The sequence below is a fragment of the Alexandromys fortis genome, unplaced genomic scaffold (assembly GCF_014885135.2).
Source record: "Alexandromys fortis isolate MF-2015 unplaced genomic scaffold, M_Fortis_MF-2015_v1.1 scaffold_261, whole genome shotgun sequence".
Lineage (NCBI taxonomy): Eukaryota > Metazoa > Chordata > Mammalia > Rodentia > Cricetidae > Alexandromys > Alexandromys fortis.
The window spans coordinates 1444291-1460579 of record NW_026068144.1 but is presented as its reverse complement, the minus strand read 5'-3'; the positions used below and the strand labels follow the sequence as shown (position 1 = coordinate 1460579).

At 43.3% G+C, this 16289-nt stretch overlaps 1 protein-coding gene across 3 annotated transcripts in view; it reads right to left on the bottom strand.

The window, feature by feature from the left end:
* The window catches only part of Csgalnact1 (chondroitin sulfate N-acetylgalactosaminyltransferase 1), a 319461-nt gene that overhangs the window by 75939 nt on the left and 227233 nt on the right, over positions 1-16289 (bottom strand). For all 3 annotated transcript variants that reach the window (XM_050126918.1, XM_050126920.1, XM_050126921.1), the window contains one exon: positions 11061-11981. In XM_050126918.1, coding sequence (XP_049982875.1) covers positions 11061-11694 — 634 coding nt within the window. In that variant the 5' untranslated portion in view covers positions 11695-11981. The remainder of the gene's footprint in view (positions 1-11060; positions 11982-16289) is intronic.

Below are 16289 nucleotides of genomic sequence, written 5' to 3'. Positions count from 1 at the left end.
TCCTTCCTTCCTTCCTTCCTTCCTTCCTTCCTTCCTTCCTTCCTTCCTTCCTTCCTTCTTCCATTTCTTCCTTTCTTCCTGTGTAGGGAGAGGGGAAGATCCAGTAGGAGTTGGGGGATGAGAAAGGATATGATAAAAAAAAGTATAAAATTCTCAAAGAATGATCTCTTTTAAAAAGTATACTTGTCCTTGTGTGAATACAGCATTTGAGGTAAGAAATCCAAGTGGCAGCATTTGCAACATTAAAATCCAAAGAATAAGAGCTTTGCTCAAGATAGTGTTATAAAAAAGGGTGTGTGTGAGAGAGATGAATTATCTTGATTGTCAATTTGACTAGAATAAGACGTATATGGGAGATTATTAAAAAGCCCTTTATGTGTATGTGTGAGAACCTTTCACCACTCTGGATCTGGGTGGTGCTATCCCATTGAATGAGGGCTCAGGTAATATAAAAGGGAAAATGGGAAGGCCATCATTAACACAGGCACTTTCTCTCTTTGCTTGTGAGCTCCTGGGATGTGATTTGCTCCACTATACCTTCACACCATGATGAGCTGAGCCTCTGAAAGACCGAGTGAAATACGCCCTTCCTCTTTTCACATTATCACTGAAACCCCACAATCCAGCTGCACAGAAAATGGCATTCCTTTGACCCAAGGCCATAGATCAGAGGAATTGAGGCTTCACTCAAAGTAAATTTTCTATCAATAGTCTTCCAGATTTGGGGTGTGACCACTACAAAAACTCATGAGTGAAATCAATGAGATGTGTTTCTTATAAACTGGTGAACTGTGTGCAATGGTGGAGACCAGGTTGTGAGGTACGAGACAAGATGATTGATTTGCAGCACAGTGCAGGCCAATAAAGTCATTACTCAGCTTTAAATTATTTTTTATAAGAGAGTTTCACATTTCTGTTTCCAGGCAAAATTTAATAAAGTACAAGTATTTCTTATAGTAAAAAGAGCCAGAATAACTAAATGTAAGGATTAAAAAAGGAAAATTAACCTCAAAGAACAACGAACTGGCCCTACATTTGCAGTTGCAGCATGAGAACTTGTGTTGAGGAGTAGATAGCCAACCATGAAAAGGAAAAATCAAAATGATGGAGGCCCTCGCAACAGGACAGTGATGTCGCTTGGGAGGTATTTTGTCTTATTTTGTTCTTGGAGAAACTTTTAGTTTTCCATTTTTTTCCTCCTGGACTCTCATTGACTATTAACAGAAATGACCAAAAGGAACCACCAGAGGCCACACCATGTGACTTGGGGAGGGGAAGCAGCCAAGTGGGGAGGACAAGAAAACCCTGAACTTGTCTCTTCCTTAGAGAGGGAGCCTTACTTGAGTGAGAAAGTGTATCATATATTCTCTCCTTTGGGGAAGGACAAGGTAAAGGAGTCTTCCTCTTGGAGTGAGATCAGAGAATATCCCAAACCCAGTGTCAAGGTACCTGCCTGAGGTTGAGATTTAATCAAACATTCGCAGTAACCCCACAGCACGGCTCTGTGCTCCCCTGCACAGCCAGGCTAACAAGCTTCAGAAACAAGTCACAATGGAATAGCCTGGGGGCGCTTCTGAAATTTTTACATTCACAGGCAAAAAATGTAAGGAGATATTCTCTAAGATACAGAGTACATAGAAGTCCTAAATTTCAGGACCCCAAAGACCATGCTCAGTCAAAGCAACCCTCACCCTAAACATAAACTTAAGCCCAGATACCACTAACATATTTGAAGCCCCTGTTTCACTAAGAGTAGCCACAGTAACATCAAACATCCACCTACATCCTGACCACAGAGGGTCTGGTCCACAACTGATGATAGTTGATTAAACCTTCTCTTACCAGAGGAGGGAGTCTGTATAGTTCTTTGTTTTCCACTTTCAGCAAGGCATTTAATAAACTACATGAAGCTTTCAATACGTTATTAGAAAGTAGGTTATTTCATCCAATATTAGACTAATATAAGTTTTACGATCATGTTTAAGGCAAGTAAGAATGAGCTACGACTTTAGATATTAGGTGCATTTTCAACCTATAATATTTTCAACCTGTGAAATGGATTTATTTCATACAGCATTTCCTAATGTTGAGAAACATGTAGATGATCTACTTCCCCTGACACACTAAAGGCTGGGAGAGCCATTCTCAGTTACCTCAGCCTCCACTATCCATACAAGATGTCTAGTTTGGGGCAAAAATATGAGGTACCAGAAAAGCAAGGAAAACAATCAATCTACAAAGAACCATCAAACATAAACACACCCAGGTATGCTACAGACAGTAGACCCATGGAGCAGAGAATTTAAAAGACAAGGGTCGACAGTTCAAAGCTCCAGCAGAGATGCACACAGCCTCGTAGGTCACTTCTGGCGAGAGATGGTGATGTCAAGAATGGGAACCCCAGAGATGAAAATGCAGCCCCACATTAAGCGATGCTCGCCCTGGCTCACACCTTCACCAAGGAGATGGGTCAATATGAAAGACTTCAATGAGACCTCAGAGAAAAGGACAACAGAAGCAGAGTGCACAGAACAGTCGAGCAGTGTCACATGCTGACCGCCAACAGTTTAGAAAGACGGGGGACAGGCAAGGGAACATCTGCAAAATAATGATACAGAATTCAGAATGACAACCCTCAAGGGCAGACTGAAGAGGTTCAGAGTCACCTAGTGTGAAAAGAAGAAAACAAACTTTAATAGCATTGTACAGTAGCTCCCCATTGTCCATCAATCTGAAGAGCCTCCAGAGAGATTACAGAACCTTCCACACAACTGATTTTGCTCTACATATACACGTTCATTTGTGATAAAGCTTAATACTCAAATGAAACACAATACAAGATAATGAAACAGAAAATTAAAATAACATACTATAATGAAATGACAAATCTTTTTTTCCTGGAATTTTCCATCAAATAGTTTCAGTTTGTGGTTGGTTGAAAGAACTCGAAAGTACAGTGGTCAAATTCTTCAGTAAGGCGACTTTCCCAGTCTGGGTGACTGTGCCATGGCTGGCATCTCACACTGTGTTTGCAATTTCCCCACAGTTCTAAAACTATTTCATACTATAGTCTTTAAATGTGCCTTAATTATTAGATTCTAAATCAAGAAGGAACTGGCAAAGCTTAATACAGAAAAAGAAAGTCATTTACCAAGAAAGTTACTTTTCCACCCAGAGCTCTCAGGATTTGAATTTGTATTTTCAGATTTGTGGCTCAAGCTGGAAACCTGGTCATAGTGGTTACTACTGTGGGAAGCATCCTCCCATCCACATTGCCAACGTACAGTAAAACTATAAGGCAGAGAAAATCGAGAAATGTGAGCAATGTATGTAACCTCATATTTTATAAAAGTATGTTTTCCAATGAATTTCAAGTGATTTCTTTCTTTAAAGGCTGTGTTGTCTGATGTGGGAGTGATTTCTTATTAATAAAGAAACTGCCTAAGCCCCTTGATAGGCCAACCCTTAGGTGGGTGGAGTAAACAGAACAGGATGCTGAGAAAAAGAAGCTGAGTCAAGGAGTCGCCATGATTCTCCCACTCCAGACAGACGCAGGTTAAGATCCTCTCTGGTAAGCCACCTCATGGGCTACACAGAATATTAGAAATGGGTTAGAACAATATGTAAGAGCTAGCCAATAAGAGGCTACAGATAACGGGCCAGGCAGTGTTTAAAAAAATACAGTTTCTGTGTAATTATTTCGGGGCATAAGCTAGCCATGTGGGCAGCCGGGTGCCGGGGACGCAGCCCTGCCGCTCCTAATTCAACAGTTGTCTGTACAATAGGACATAGGAGGCAAAAGCTGGTTGAGACACCGGTCACACCCCCCTAAAGGTTACTGCAGAGAAGGAAGGGTAAGAGGACCAGGAGACAAGGCTTCTCCACTACTCCTCAGCCACAGGACATGGAAAAGTCTGACTTCTCAAAGCCTCACTTAACAGAGCTCCAAATGGAATAATCCAGAAGGAAAGACTGCTGTGACAGTTTGCCATCCGTGAACAGAGAAATCAGGCTTTTCAGTTACTGTTTCTAAAAGTGGTCAGTGAGTGTCAGCTGTCAGTCAAATCTGAACAAAGGACTGATAAACCAGCTGAAAAAAGACGAGCAATGACCTCACATCTGAGATGTTACTTTGGAAAGAATGAGGAAAGACTCTGAAAATATTTCACCAAGGAAACAGTATAAATTGTTGGCTACACAGCGATCCAGGGCTGTCTTGGTGAGGCACTCAGCAGAGCAGGTAGGTCAAGGTATGTTTCATGATGAGCATCAGCAGACAGAGAAAGAAGGAGGGGGCAGCAGGAGGCAAAAGTGCAAAGGGAGGGTGAGTGAGATGCTCCAGGGCTGTCGACCTCATATGCAGAGAAGATGAAAAGTAGGCTTTACAGGACAGCGATGTAAACCTTGCCTGTGCCCCTAAGGAACTGGCTAGCCAGCCCACAGCTTTGAGGGGAAGCCAGTGAGGTGTTTGGATCCAGCATCTTCTCTGCTTCCTTTTCCCATAGCTCTGCAATCATTCTGAGAAAACGAGTCCAGAACGAGTCCAAGCAGTTCACACAAAGCTTTTGATGTCAAAGGCTCGTTTCACCGTCACCTCTAAAGCATGCTGAAGTCTCTGATTGTAATAATATTAGGGGACGGCATCTTCAAGAGACAATCAGGCCAAGAATGAATTCATAGTCCTGCCTTCCAGGCGCTCTCCCATTGCTGTGAGTTTCCCTAGATTTTCTTTTGTTTTGGAGTTTCCAGCCTCCAGTCATGTGACGAATTTCTGTTGTTATTCCTACTGTTGATTTTACTGTGAGTCAATCTGCAGTATTCTGTTAGAGCTATGGAAATAGAGCATGATGGCGCTACATCTTCCTTTGGTTAAATCAATCCACTGTTAGCCCTGAACATGGGAAGTGGAACGTGCCAGGCGAGGAGCTCAAGGGCATTCTCATCTGGATAGTGAGTTTGAGGCTAGCGTGGGCCTCATGAAACCAGCCCATCACAAACAAAACAACACAACCTTAAAGACTTTGTCTTCAGCACAATTTTTTTCTGTGCCTCTTTCTGTCTCCCCAACATACATTTTTCCTTTACTTTTGAACAATACAACTTCCTAAGGATCTTTTAATGAGTTCCAAGCATGAGGCCCCTACCCAGTATGTTTTTAAGTCCTGCACCTGCTTTAAGAAAGATTGCCTGACGTCACTCCAAGGCTGTTTAGTATATTTAGCCAGTCACCTCCCGAGCAGAGGCAGCAGAATTGTCAGGCTCGGCTGTGGCTCACCAGCTGTGCAGACTTAGAGTTCTCAACCTCTTCCAATTTCAGACTCCACCTGCGCTAACTGGAGATAATGAGAGGCCCTCATCACAGGGAAAGAGGACTTTTCATGAGACTAGAGATTGTGCTTACGAAATGTCAGAACGTGTTCAAGCATGCAACCAGCTGGAATAAGCCATAGCAATCACCATCACAGGGTACAGGGGTCTGCAGGATGCTGAAGCTGGTGAACACTAGAAACTTGCAGAAGTATGAGAAGGAGGCTAGCTGGGGCTCTAGAGCCTCTTCTAGCTATGGTGCACTTCCAGATCCAAAGCATCCCTGTGGCCCACCCTCAGGCTTGTACAATCCACTGACTCTCGCCTGTTTGCTGGTGATGACGGCCTCTCTTCTAGGCATTACCTTAACCCATGTTCAATCAGTCTCGCTTCCAGAAGTATGGTATTCCATTCTCTGCTTCCTCTAGGTTCTAATTCATCTTCCCTCTCCAGGTCCCATTCTTGTCCTTTAAGCCCAGCTCATACCTCACCATCTTCAACCTCTTCCTTGTCCTCTCAGCTGCCTGGTTCTAAAGCTCACAGCACCAAGAGTCGCTTTCGTCCACTCAAATCTCCCTCACTCAGAGTTTCGTCACTCTGCTTAAACAACTTATTGGGTCTTTAAGCCTGACAACTGGCTTTATCCTTAATTAGCTCTCAAACAGCGGGGACATTCTGTGCACAGAAAAGGTACACCATGCACACATGCTGATGAAGTCTGAGGGTGGGGCCCCAACTAGTCCCCAGTTGGAAAAGCCAGAAACCAGGTTTACAGTGACTCCTTTCCCAGAAGCAACACCTACCACCCATTAGAAAGCTGGGGTCCAGCAGAACCAATATCAAGAGTTCTGTGCCTTCAGTTTTTTTTTCAGACACTGGCTTAGGGTACTAAGGTCTACCTTGAGACCTTACATACTTTTCTTATGTTTTCCACAGTTCTCCCAAACCCCTCATCCCCGTTCCCTGATATATCACCATACCCTAAAAATAAATCAAGGCTAACCCAGGGTGCAGAATCCCCATTATTCCCTATTTCTGCAACTGGACCCCCAGATGTGCAGCAATTCATTAGAATGTATCTTATTATTTTTGCCCCATCACCAAGTGGCTAACAGTCGGCATGTCCCTGACATGAAGGCTGAGCCTCTTTCCTGCCCAGTGTCGCCCCTGGCATATTATCATAGGTTGCTAAACTCCAGACCTGGAGTTGCACTGGACTTGACAAAGCCAGCTTGAACAAAGTGATCACAGTGTCCTGTAGAAGTCACATGATCAATGGAGTCAATGGATCTCCAAAACTCAAGAGCTCCCCAAAGTCTTGATTGTAATGGACAGGAGGTCAGGACTGACTAAACAACTTGCTACAGGGTTATAGGTTATATAGCAACCTCCAAATTGCCTGGTTTGAAAATACATCTCAGGGTACCTTTCTCAAAATCAGTTTTGCAGCTCCAAGAGACTCCCTGAAGCAGGAGAGTTTGTAAAGAGTAGATGAACTTCTGCACAGCTGTGGACTCCCGTAAGCTCGGGCTCATTGTCTGTGCAGCCCTGCATCCTCTACAGGGGATGCTGTACAAGAAGCCTTTTTTGTAAAGGCCTTAGTCATATTCATGAGGCTTTAATCTGTGAGTGCTCAAGCCCTCAAGACTGTCACACTGTCACCATCTGAATTTTTGGAGGGGCACGTTCAAATCGCAGCCCCCTCAAAGCCTTTCTGACCGTCAGAATTTGACTCCATGGTACCCTAATTTGAGCATTTTGGCGTGGGAACTCTTTTGCCATGCCACTAACCCTGCAGTAGCTACAAGAAGGAGAGCGACAGAAGAGCTGTATGGCGACAACAGACACAAAGGGCTCGTGTAGGGGTCCCGCTGTCACATATTTGGATTGCAGAAGATTTAGGAAGGTAAATCTCTTTGTGAAACGGTGCCACACATATCCACGACTCTCTTAAAGAAACGTGAAATCAAAGACACATGCCAATGGCATGCCAGTGTGCGTATCTCCCTCTGACAGAATAAGTACTAAAATGTAGAGAAACAAGGGGATGAACAGTTAGACATTCTGAGGCAGGGCCTTGATGTTCACTTTTATCCCAAATGCCGCAAAAAAGGAATGCTATTAAATGAGAATCCAACATAAACGTCAGTGCCTATGAGACTCCCTGAACGCAGAGATAACTACCGCTCCCCTTAGGTTTTAGAGAGAAATAGTAAGTCCTGCAGACAACGCACTATGTAGGCAGACGTGTGCTGTTCTCCTCCTGCCAGCTCTACAGAAGTCCAGAGCTGTCAGAGCAACACCAGATGTCCTAAGTGTTAAACCTCAATTTCTCCTTTTGTTGGGTAGGTGATTTTGCCTTCAGTCACCTGTCCAATTGATGGTGGAGTTTTCTTCCATCTGCATCTAAGAAGGGCCTTGGCAGACCTGCACAGCAAGTTTCTTATTGACAGAGGAGCAAGCTATTTCTCAAGGATCCTAAGGGTCTCATTGTAGACCATACAGAGCCTCATGCTTCAGTCACCTGCCTCACCTTAGGTTTTACACCACAGCTACCTGCAAGCATTCCGTCCTATAGGGCTTTATTATTTCTTTAAACACTGTTACCGTATGAACATGAAATGTCCCCATGGCCTCGTTTGTCTGAATACTTAGTCCCCAGTGAGTGGTGCTGTCTTTGGAAGGTTGTGGAGCCTTTAGGACACAGAGTCAGGCTGGAAGCAGGGGGTAGTTGGGGGAGGGCCTTAAGACTTTACAGCCTGAGCCTGCTTCCTGAATGCTCTGTGCTTCTTGTCCACTAATATGTGATCTGAGGAGCATCCACCTCCAGCGGATCTACCTCCCACCAAGCTTCTTCCTCCAGGGTAGACTATATTCTCTAAAAACTTGCAAGCCCAAATAAACCCACAAGTTGCTTCTTGTAAAGTATCTGGTCATAGCAATAGGAGAAGAAACTAGTATACCCACAAGGAGCCCCATCCTGGCCTTCCTAGTCCAGCAGCAGGCAGATTTGCTGACTTCATTTAAAATCCCCTGAGCACACACAACATTCCTGCTTAACTTAATTTCCCATGCAGTTTTGCTAAATGACTCCAACTTTGGACCACCAAAGTATACATCAGACAAAATCATATTCTCTCCAGTTATGTTTAGAAATGCAAATAGGTTGTTTAAAATATATTACTCCCAGCGAAGTTCTTATTACTGCTCAAACTCAGTGTAGAGAACAGATCTCAAGTGGGCTTTCCCATTTGCTTCTCTCATTCTGAATAGGTGAGGATGAAGGAAAAGTGAGCCAGGATGGAGAAGATCAAGTATGATTCAGTCCACCATGGACAACTCCAGCTTATTCCTGCAGTGACAGGAATGTCGCTCAGTTCTGAGGCAACACTCTTCAATTTCTTCCTTGTGTTGAACTTAAATTCTACTTCCTGCATCTTCCTCTGACTTGTAGACCCTTCCCAAATGCCTCACTTCCTATGACCATCAAAGATGGCCCCCATATTGCTTCGCTGTAGATAACAATTTAAAAATTAAATAACCTGAGCTCTTTATAACTATCAGTTACACACGAACATATTTAAAGCATTGTCTTCATTTATATAACGCATGAGAATAACTGTCTAGACTTATACCAAATTCAGAAGCTACATGTGAACTGGTCGCCCTGGGAATATCATTTGTGTTTTATACATGGACCCAACACCAGGCAGTTTGGGCAAGAGGACCCCTAACAGATAGCCAGTCAGGTATCAGAGCAAACAAACCGGGGTTAGTGCCCCTGCTGGCTGAGAAAGCCTGCCTTTACATAGCAAGACCAGATAAAGCAAGGCAGATGGAGATTTCAAAAACGAAGGCAGATTGATAATCAAAAGGGCAAACTTTCCAAGCTGCAGGCATTGATTTGTAATCAAGCTCTTTTCAGATTACTTTGTATGTGGGCAGCAATCTATAGCGTACTCAAGGGAGCGTGGCAGAACAGTGGTTTCTTTAAAATGAGGTTTAATGATCCCCCCGAGGGTCAGCGAATAAAATAATCTATGTAGAAGCAGCTCATAAGCTATGAAGCATCATCAAATGCGATGCTGCCTCGTCCCAACCTGAACTCCTCCTGAATGCCAGCATGTGCTTATCAGCACACTTGTTTGTGGCTAGACATGCCCTGTCTTTTTTGTATCTCAGATATATGAGTTACAAAAATCCTCTCAGCAAAAGATGGATCATGTAAATGATTTATTTACGTGGCTCTAAGTATATGAAAAATGATTCTATATTAAAATTTCATGAAGTCATGGCTCAAATATAAAATAAAAAAAAACCTCAAGATATCCAAGTGCATAAAGAAAACAAGAAAAATAGCAGAGGGTTGTGTGTGTGTGTGTGTGCATGCGTGTGTGCACGAGTGCATGCATATGTGCATACTCACATGCATGGGTGCTCTAATATGTGTAGGTGCATGTATGCATGCATGTAGAAGCCAGGGTCTTTCATAGGCCTGGAATGTGCCAAGCAGTCTCGGCCAGCTGACTAGTGAGCCTCAGTTACATTTCTGTCTCTGTCTTTCCAGAACTGGGATTATAGGTGTGCACTGCCACACCTGGCTTTGTGCGTGGTGGTGAGGGGTCCTGAAGGATTGAACTTGGCTCCTTACACTTCCACTGCAAACACTTGACCATTTTGGCTGTCACCCTGCCTGGGAGAAGTTCTGACTGATGAGAAACTGTCTTTGCTGGGGGCAATGGTATGGTCTCCCGACAGAAAAGGTGACAGGTAAGAAGACACGGCTCTATTTCTGGCCATGCTGAAGAAGATTCTATCCAGAGGTCAAACAATGGAACTACATGCCCTCAAAGATCAATTTAGTAGAAGTTTTGGAACCAGTAATAATGCATCAATTAACAAGATACCAACGAGTCTTCCAAGGAGGTAAGGAGAATGTCTCCTAAAGAATCAGACACAGACACAATCAGTCCCAGAGCGACTGGCACCCATGAAAAGAGTCAGCCGCTCCTCCCATTTCCCTCAGCTATGTCCGACACGCAACACTGCAATTAGGGATGTACACTCAAGGCTCAGTCTTCTCGGGTTCAAATCCTGCCTCTGTCTCCTGGGATCTGTAATACCAGCCTTCCCCTTGATCACCATGTACTTCCTTTCCCTTATGTCCTGACTGGTTCTGCTGAACACACAGGGTACATGCAACATGTCCCCTACAGGGTCTGCACATGTGAATGCTTTACTCTGTCCTTTCCTCTGGGTCTCCTAGCACAGCCCAGTTCCAAGAAGTGTCTAGGGTAAAAGACACAATGAAATTACTTGTATCTTCCTTTAGCGTTTGAGAGTTTTATATCTATGCTTTGTCTTTTTTTCTTTTGTGTTTTGGGGGTGTATGATAATGTGTACATGAGAGTTTGCATGTGGAAACCAGAGGATGACAATGGGTGTCTTCCTCGATTGTTCACCACCTGATTTTTTCATGCAAGGTCTTTTACTAAAACTGTGAGCTGCCTTTCTGGGAGTCCTCATGCTTTCCAGACAAGTGCTTTACCTTCCCAAGCATGAAGTTTTACCTTCTTCTAACACAGAACAGCTAATTGTATTTAGTGCAATTTCCAAGAGAAAGAGGGGAGAAAAAAGTGCGCCTGAAAAAGCAAACTGGTGTCTCCTTCATAAAACTAGCCACCAGTCATCCTAGAGAGGAAGTGTTTTCTCAATCCCTGCTCTGCAACCCCAAAATCTCAAAGCATGCCAACCTTCTATGAAGTCCGCAGCCGTGTAAGGACGCTGGTGTGGGCTGCTCTCCACGGGGCTGTTCAGACTCTCCAGGGCCGATTCGACCGCTTCCACCAACTCATCGCGCTTGTCCTTCCTGACCGGCTTCTCCTCAGGGTGGCGAGTCAGGCCAGTCTCCAACTGGTACACTTTCTGCAGGGTGAAGCTATCGAAAGGCACGGCAGCATACTCGGTGGCCAGCTTAACACCTGCATGGACCTCGGCCTTGTCCACCTGCCCGCGCAGGAAGGCCAGCAGATCGGGCTGGGCTTTGGGTGCAGGGTCCCAGCCTGAGCGCAGGCTGGTAGCATCGCTGGCCTGGTCCTGCCCGCTGCGGAGCTGCTCACTGCGTGCCTGCAGTTCATCCTTGAGCTGCGCGATCTGTCGCTTAAGGCTATTCACGTAGTTGCGATGCTGTTCCTCACGCTCTTGCAGCACAGCTTGGTAGCCATCTTTGCCCGTGGGGCCATTGGCCCTGGGCAGTCCCAACTGCTCCTGGTCGCCTTTTGGGGTGCAGGCTAACATGTAGAGGACAGAGATGGCACAGCAGAGCAGAACCAGCAGAATCACTACCCGAGAAATCCACCCCAGCAGCCCACGACGGACCATCCTCATTCAGGTGCAGGCCATGCGTCCAGCGTGTGCAGCATCCCAGGGCGCCGGGAAGGCCCCACACAAGGGCTTTCCTGGTTAGACCTCGGTGCCTCTGAAGTCCCCTGGACCAATTTCATCCATTTCCTTCTAGAAGGCGGCCTGCCTTTGGAAGTCAGCCATTATGTAAGACCGCTCTCCTGCTTCCAAAAGAAGATCTTCTAGGCAGAAACAATCGATTAAGTGGATCCTCCAAGTTCTTTCATTTCCTCCCATCATAGCCTTCCTGCTGTGCCGAAGATGAGGGGGTCCTGAGGAGACACAAAAGACAGGGGCCCTTAGTGTTTCCATTCACACTGGCACTTCGAGTCAGGACCCCTTTTCACCTGATCCAAAGAATATAGGTATACAAAATAATTACCCAAGTCAAATATTTAGCTACGACAACTCATACATTTATTTTAACACAATTCTTTCATATTTATATAATTTCAACATTTATGGCTGAGTAAGTAAATGTGCATATTACTGAGGGGGCTGCGGTTACCTGACATAATACAACCTCGGCTGAGTATCTGATCCTGCAGGATGGGAGCTCACCTTCCTCATTTTGCAGAATTGATTGGTATTTTGATTCTGTAATCACTGATGCTAAGAAAAGCACTTTGCATAAATATGTAATGAAAAACAGTAGACGTCCATTTAAAGAGTTTTCAGAAATTATTGAAAACGCTGCCCTGATCCCAAGTCAACATTTGTTTGGCCATTATTTTATGGAGCCCTAGTGGAAAGCTCACATAGAAATTATTTAAAACAATTATTTCAACACAATCAAATCCAAGATACACTAATTTGATACATTCTGAGGAACAACAGAAGGAAAATACCAGAAGTCTTTGTCTACTATAATCAAGCCATTATGTGTCCACAAGAGTGGAAAATTTTGCATATGCAATAATAAATACACTGCCTTTCACAACATCACTCTGGGCTGAGGTGTTCACTTTTGGTGTGTGGTGCAACAGTCCGTGCGGTGCAAAGTGAGCATGCTTTATCTTGAGAATAAAGGCTTCCACAAAGTCTCCCAGTGCAGCGTGGGTGAGTACTGCTGGAAACACGTGGATTCCCTGGGCATTTGACTTCTAAGTAATTTTGGTCACTGCATGTTCAGAAACCTTACAGTTGTTGAGATTTTCATAAACCCCATATTCAGTTACATGAAGTGCCTTAAGACACTGAGGGCTCATTCACTACGGCAATCAATAGCCAATTGGTTGACTATTTATGGAAGATTTATAGAATTTGTTTATGGTGGATATTAAGTGTAACCGTGTTTGTAAATCAAAACACAAAGTGCTTCAAAGGAAACTAGAGAAGACGGCTGTTAAGAACTACTAAAAGCAAGCAGTACTTCTGTTGAGAATCAAGACTTTTTAACTTCTATTTTTCTATATGTTGTAATTCTTCATGATGACACATATTTTAATGCTCAAAAGCAAAACTTCAATGACACTGAAATTATTGGCAGCCAACGTTTCTACCTATGCTGTCAAGCAGAGAGATGACTGACGGCAGTCACGGGTGTGTATATCCATGTGCCTCTTCACCTAAGCATGCTCAATGGCCATCAGAATGGACATCGAGTTTTCAGAACAGGTAAGGAAGTATCCACAAGTTCAAATGTGCAAAGAAAAGTACTGATGGCAACACAGCTGGAAGGATCTGTGACAGTTGTCCAACCAAACGTACAATCCCTTACCACAGAAAGGGATGGGTTAGAAGGACAGAGATGAGATGCTGTCTCGTCAGGACTCAGATTCATGGCATGCCTCTTCAGCCCAAATGAGGACTTCTGTGTCTTGCTTAGTCATTGGCAAATTCATAGAATAACTGCACCCAACACCCAATCCTTGTAATAAAGGAGGAGCAAGCCAGACACACCATCTCTATGTCTGCAAGGCCCCCTTTCTCCTTCTTCTCAGACATCTCTTGACATGCTAGTTTTGAACTGCTCTCTCCTTTTAAATCATCCTCATCATTATAACCATATATTAATTAATGAATCAATAAAAATAGATGAAACAAATCTTTTGTTTAGGGATATTTTAATAAAACCTTTCTGTGTGTATCTTTACACACCAGGTCTCCTAAAATCAAGGAGTACCTGCACTTTGCCATTTTATGAAAATGACATTTTAAGTAATCCCTATAATGATGAAACAATTTTTATAGTATCCTTGCTCCACCTCGGAAATCTATGGTCTTGGCCAATAACCACATCCTTTCCTAGTGTTGTGTGTCCCAGTCTTGAAGGGAAGAAAAATCCAGACAAATTGCGCCTCCAGATCTCTGGTCGGGAGTGGAGGTTCCAAGTCACTCTCTGCACTCAGGACATGGTACTGATGCAGGCTCACTGTTGCGAATGCATCATGCACCTGCTGCTTTGGATGCTCACACCTGGAAGGTCCTCTCCCACTGCCCAGGAGACAAGCCTCTTACTAATGTCCCCACTCCACCAAAATTGTTCATTACATCACTTTCTGTAAGAGTTTACTATACAATGTTTTCTCTCTGATATATTCTCTAGTGTTTCTCTGGACCCAAGGAGTCTCTCAGCTACAATTTAGAACAATGCATAGTTATTAGTACCAGGTTTAAAGTGTAGGCTTGCCCTTGAAAGCCTTTTATGTCCGATGAAAATCTTGGGATTTGTATAATTACTATAATTCTGTGATTAAAACCATCTTGGTTTTGATGTTCAGGCACCTTGCTGTTTTTAATGAAATCTCTCAGACAAGCTCATTCCAGCCAAGTATTAAATTATCAGTGAGGACATGTTATCACATTATTCTGCCATTTAAAAGGCTTTTATTTTAAATACGTTGTCATTACAGACAAAATAAGAAAATCAAAAAACAAAGAAATGGAACATTCAACACAATTTATTGTGCTGTGAGAACTAAAGAGATGCAATCATGCTAACAAATTTTAATGGAATAAATGTTACATTTGCTTAATGGATTGAGGGCATGTTGGTTTAACTGGAGGAACTCATTAAGACTACAATTAGGACAATTAAAACTAGGGCAGTGGTGACACACGCCTTTAATCCTAGCATGACGGAGGCAGAGGCAGGCAGATCTCTGAGGTTGACTCCAGCAAAGTCGATAGTGAGTTCCAGGACAGCCAGAGCTATGTAGAGAGACCCTGTCTCAAGCAACAGCAAAAAAAAAAATTAGCAGAGAATTAAAACTACAGGCTACCTGTTATACTCATAAGTACTTTGCTGACAAGTACTGGGGGTTGTGGTGAAATGACTCAGTGGGTAAAGGCACCTTCCTCCAAGTCTGGTCCTGATGCCTAGGACCCATATGGTAGAATGAGGAAACCAATTTTCATATATTTTGTGTATGCACATACATATATATGCATAAACAAATAAACTATGTTTTAGCATCTAGTTACTGAGGCTTTGAAAATTCATTAGGTTACTTGAACTCCATTCATCATAGAAAAAGAGAAAAAAAACAGCAATAAAACCAAGATATTTTGTGAAACAAAAGACTTTTTCAGTTTTCATCAACAGGCAAAGTAACAGGTTTAGCTGCAGTATTTTCATGCTCACTTGATTGGTTTAACCCAGTCATTCATCTCGTCAACTTTCATCTCCTCTCCCCACTGTGGCTTTCAGTGTCCTCTATAGTAACACACACATGTGCTCTATCACCAGTGTCCTCTATAGTAACACACACGTGTGCTCTATCACCAGTGTCCTCTATAGTAACACACACACATGTGCTCTATCACCAGTGTCCTCTATAGTAACACACACACATGTGCTCTATCACCAGTGTCCTCTATAGTAACACACATGTGCTCCATCACCAGTGTCCTCTATAGTAACACACATGTGCTCCATCACCAGTGTCCTCTCCAGTAACACACACGTGTGCTCTTTCCTCCTCTTCACCTTCATCGAAACCTCTTTACATGGCCACACTACCAAAATTAATGTACAGATTCAATTTCTATCAAAATTCAAATGACATTTCTCATAGAATTAGTGTTGGGGAGGGGAACATCCTAAACTTCATATGGGAACACAGAGATCACAGATGGCCAATGAATCCCATGCAAAAAGAATGGTGCCTGAGTTACCGGAACATGTGATTTCAAACTATAGCACAAAGCCATCATAACAACTGAAGCTGTCATAAGCACAGACATGCAGACCATGGAACATAAATTGGACCCAAAAATGAGCCCTCATAGCTATGGACACCAAATTTTTGACAAAATTGTCACTGGAAACACCCAGCTTATTTAATAAATGATGCTTTAAAAACCAGATACTAACATGAAGAAGAAAGATGGTATCAGTATGGTATCTCTCACCTATTCAAAAAAATTAACATGGACATTAAATTTAAGTGAACAAAGATTAAATTAAAACTTGAAATGCTGAACTCACTAGAAATAAACATAGAAAACAAACCCCAGAGATAGGCAAAAACTTCCTGGATACAATCCTAAAAGCCCAAAAATAGCCTCCGGAATTAACAACTATTATTATATGAACTAGGAGACCTCACAGCAAAGAAACTTCTCAGAAGACTGAA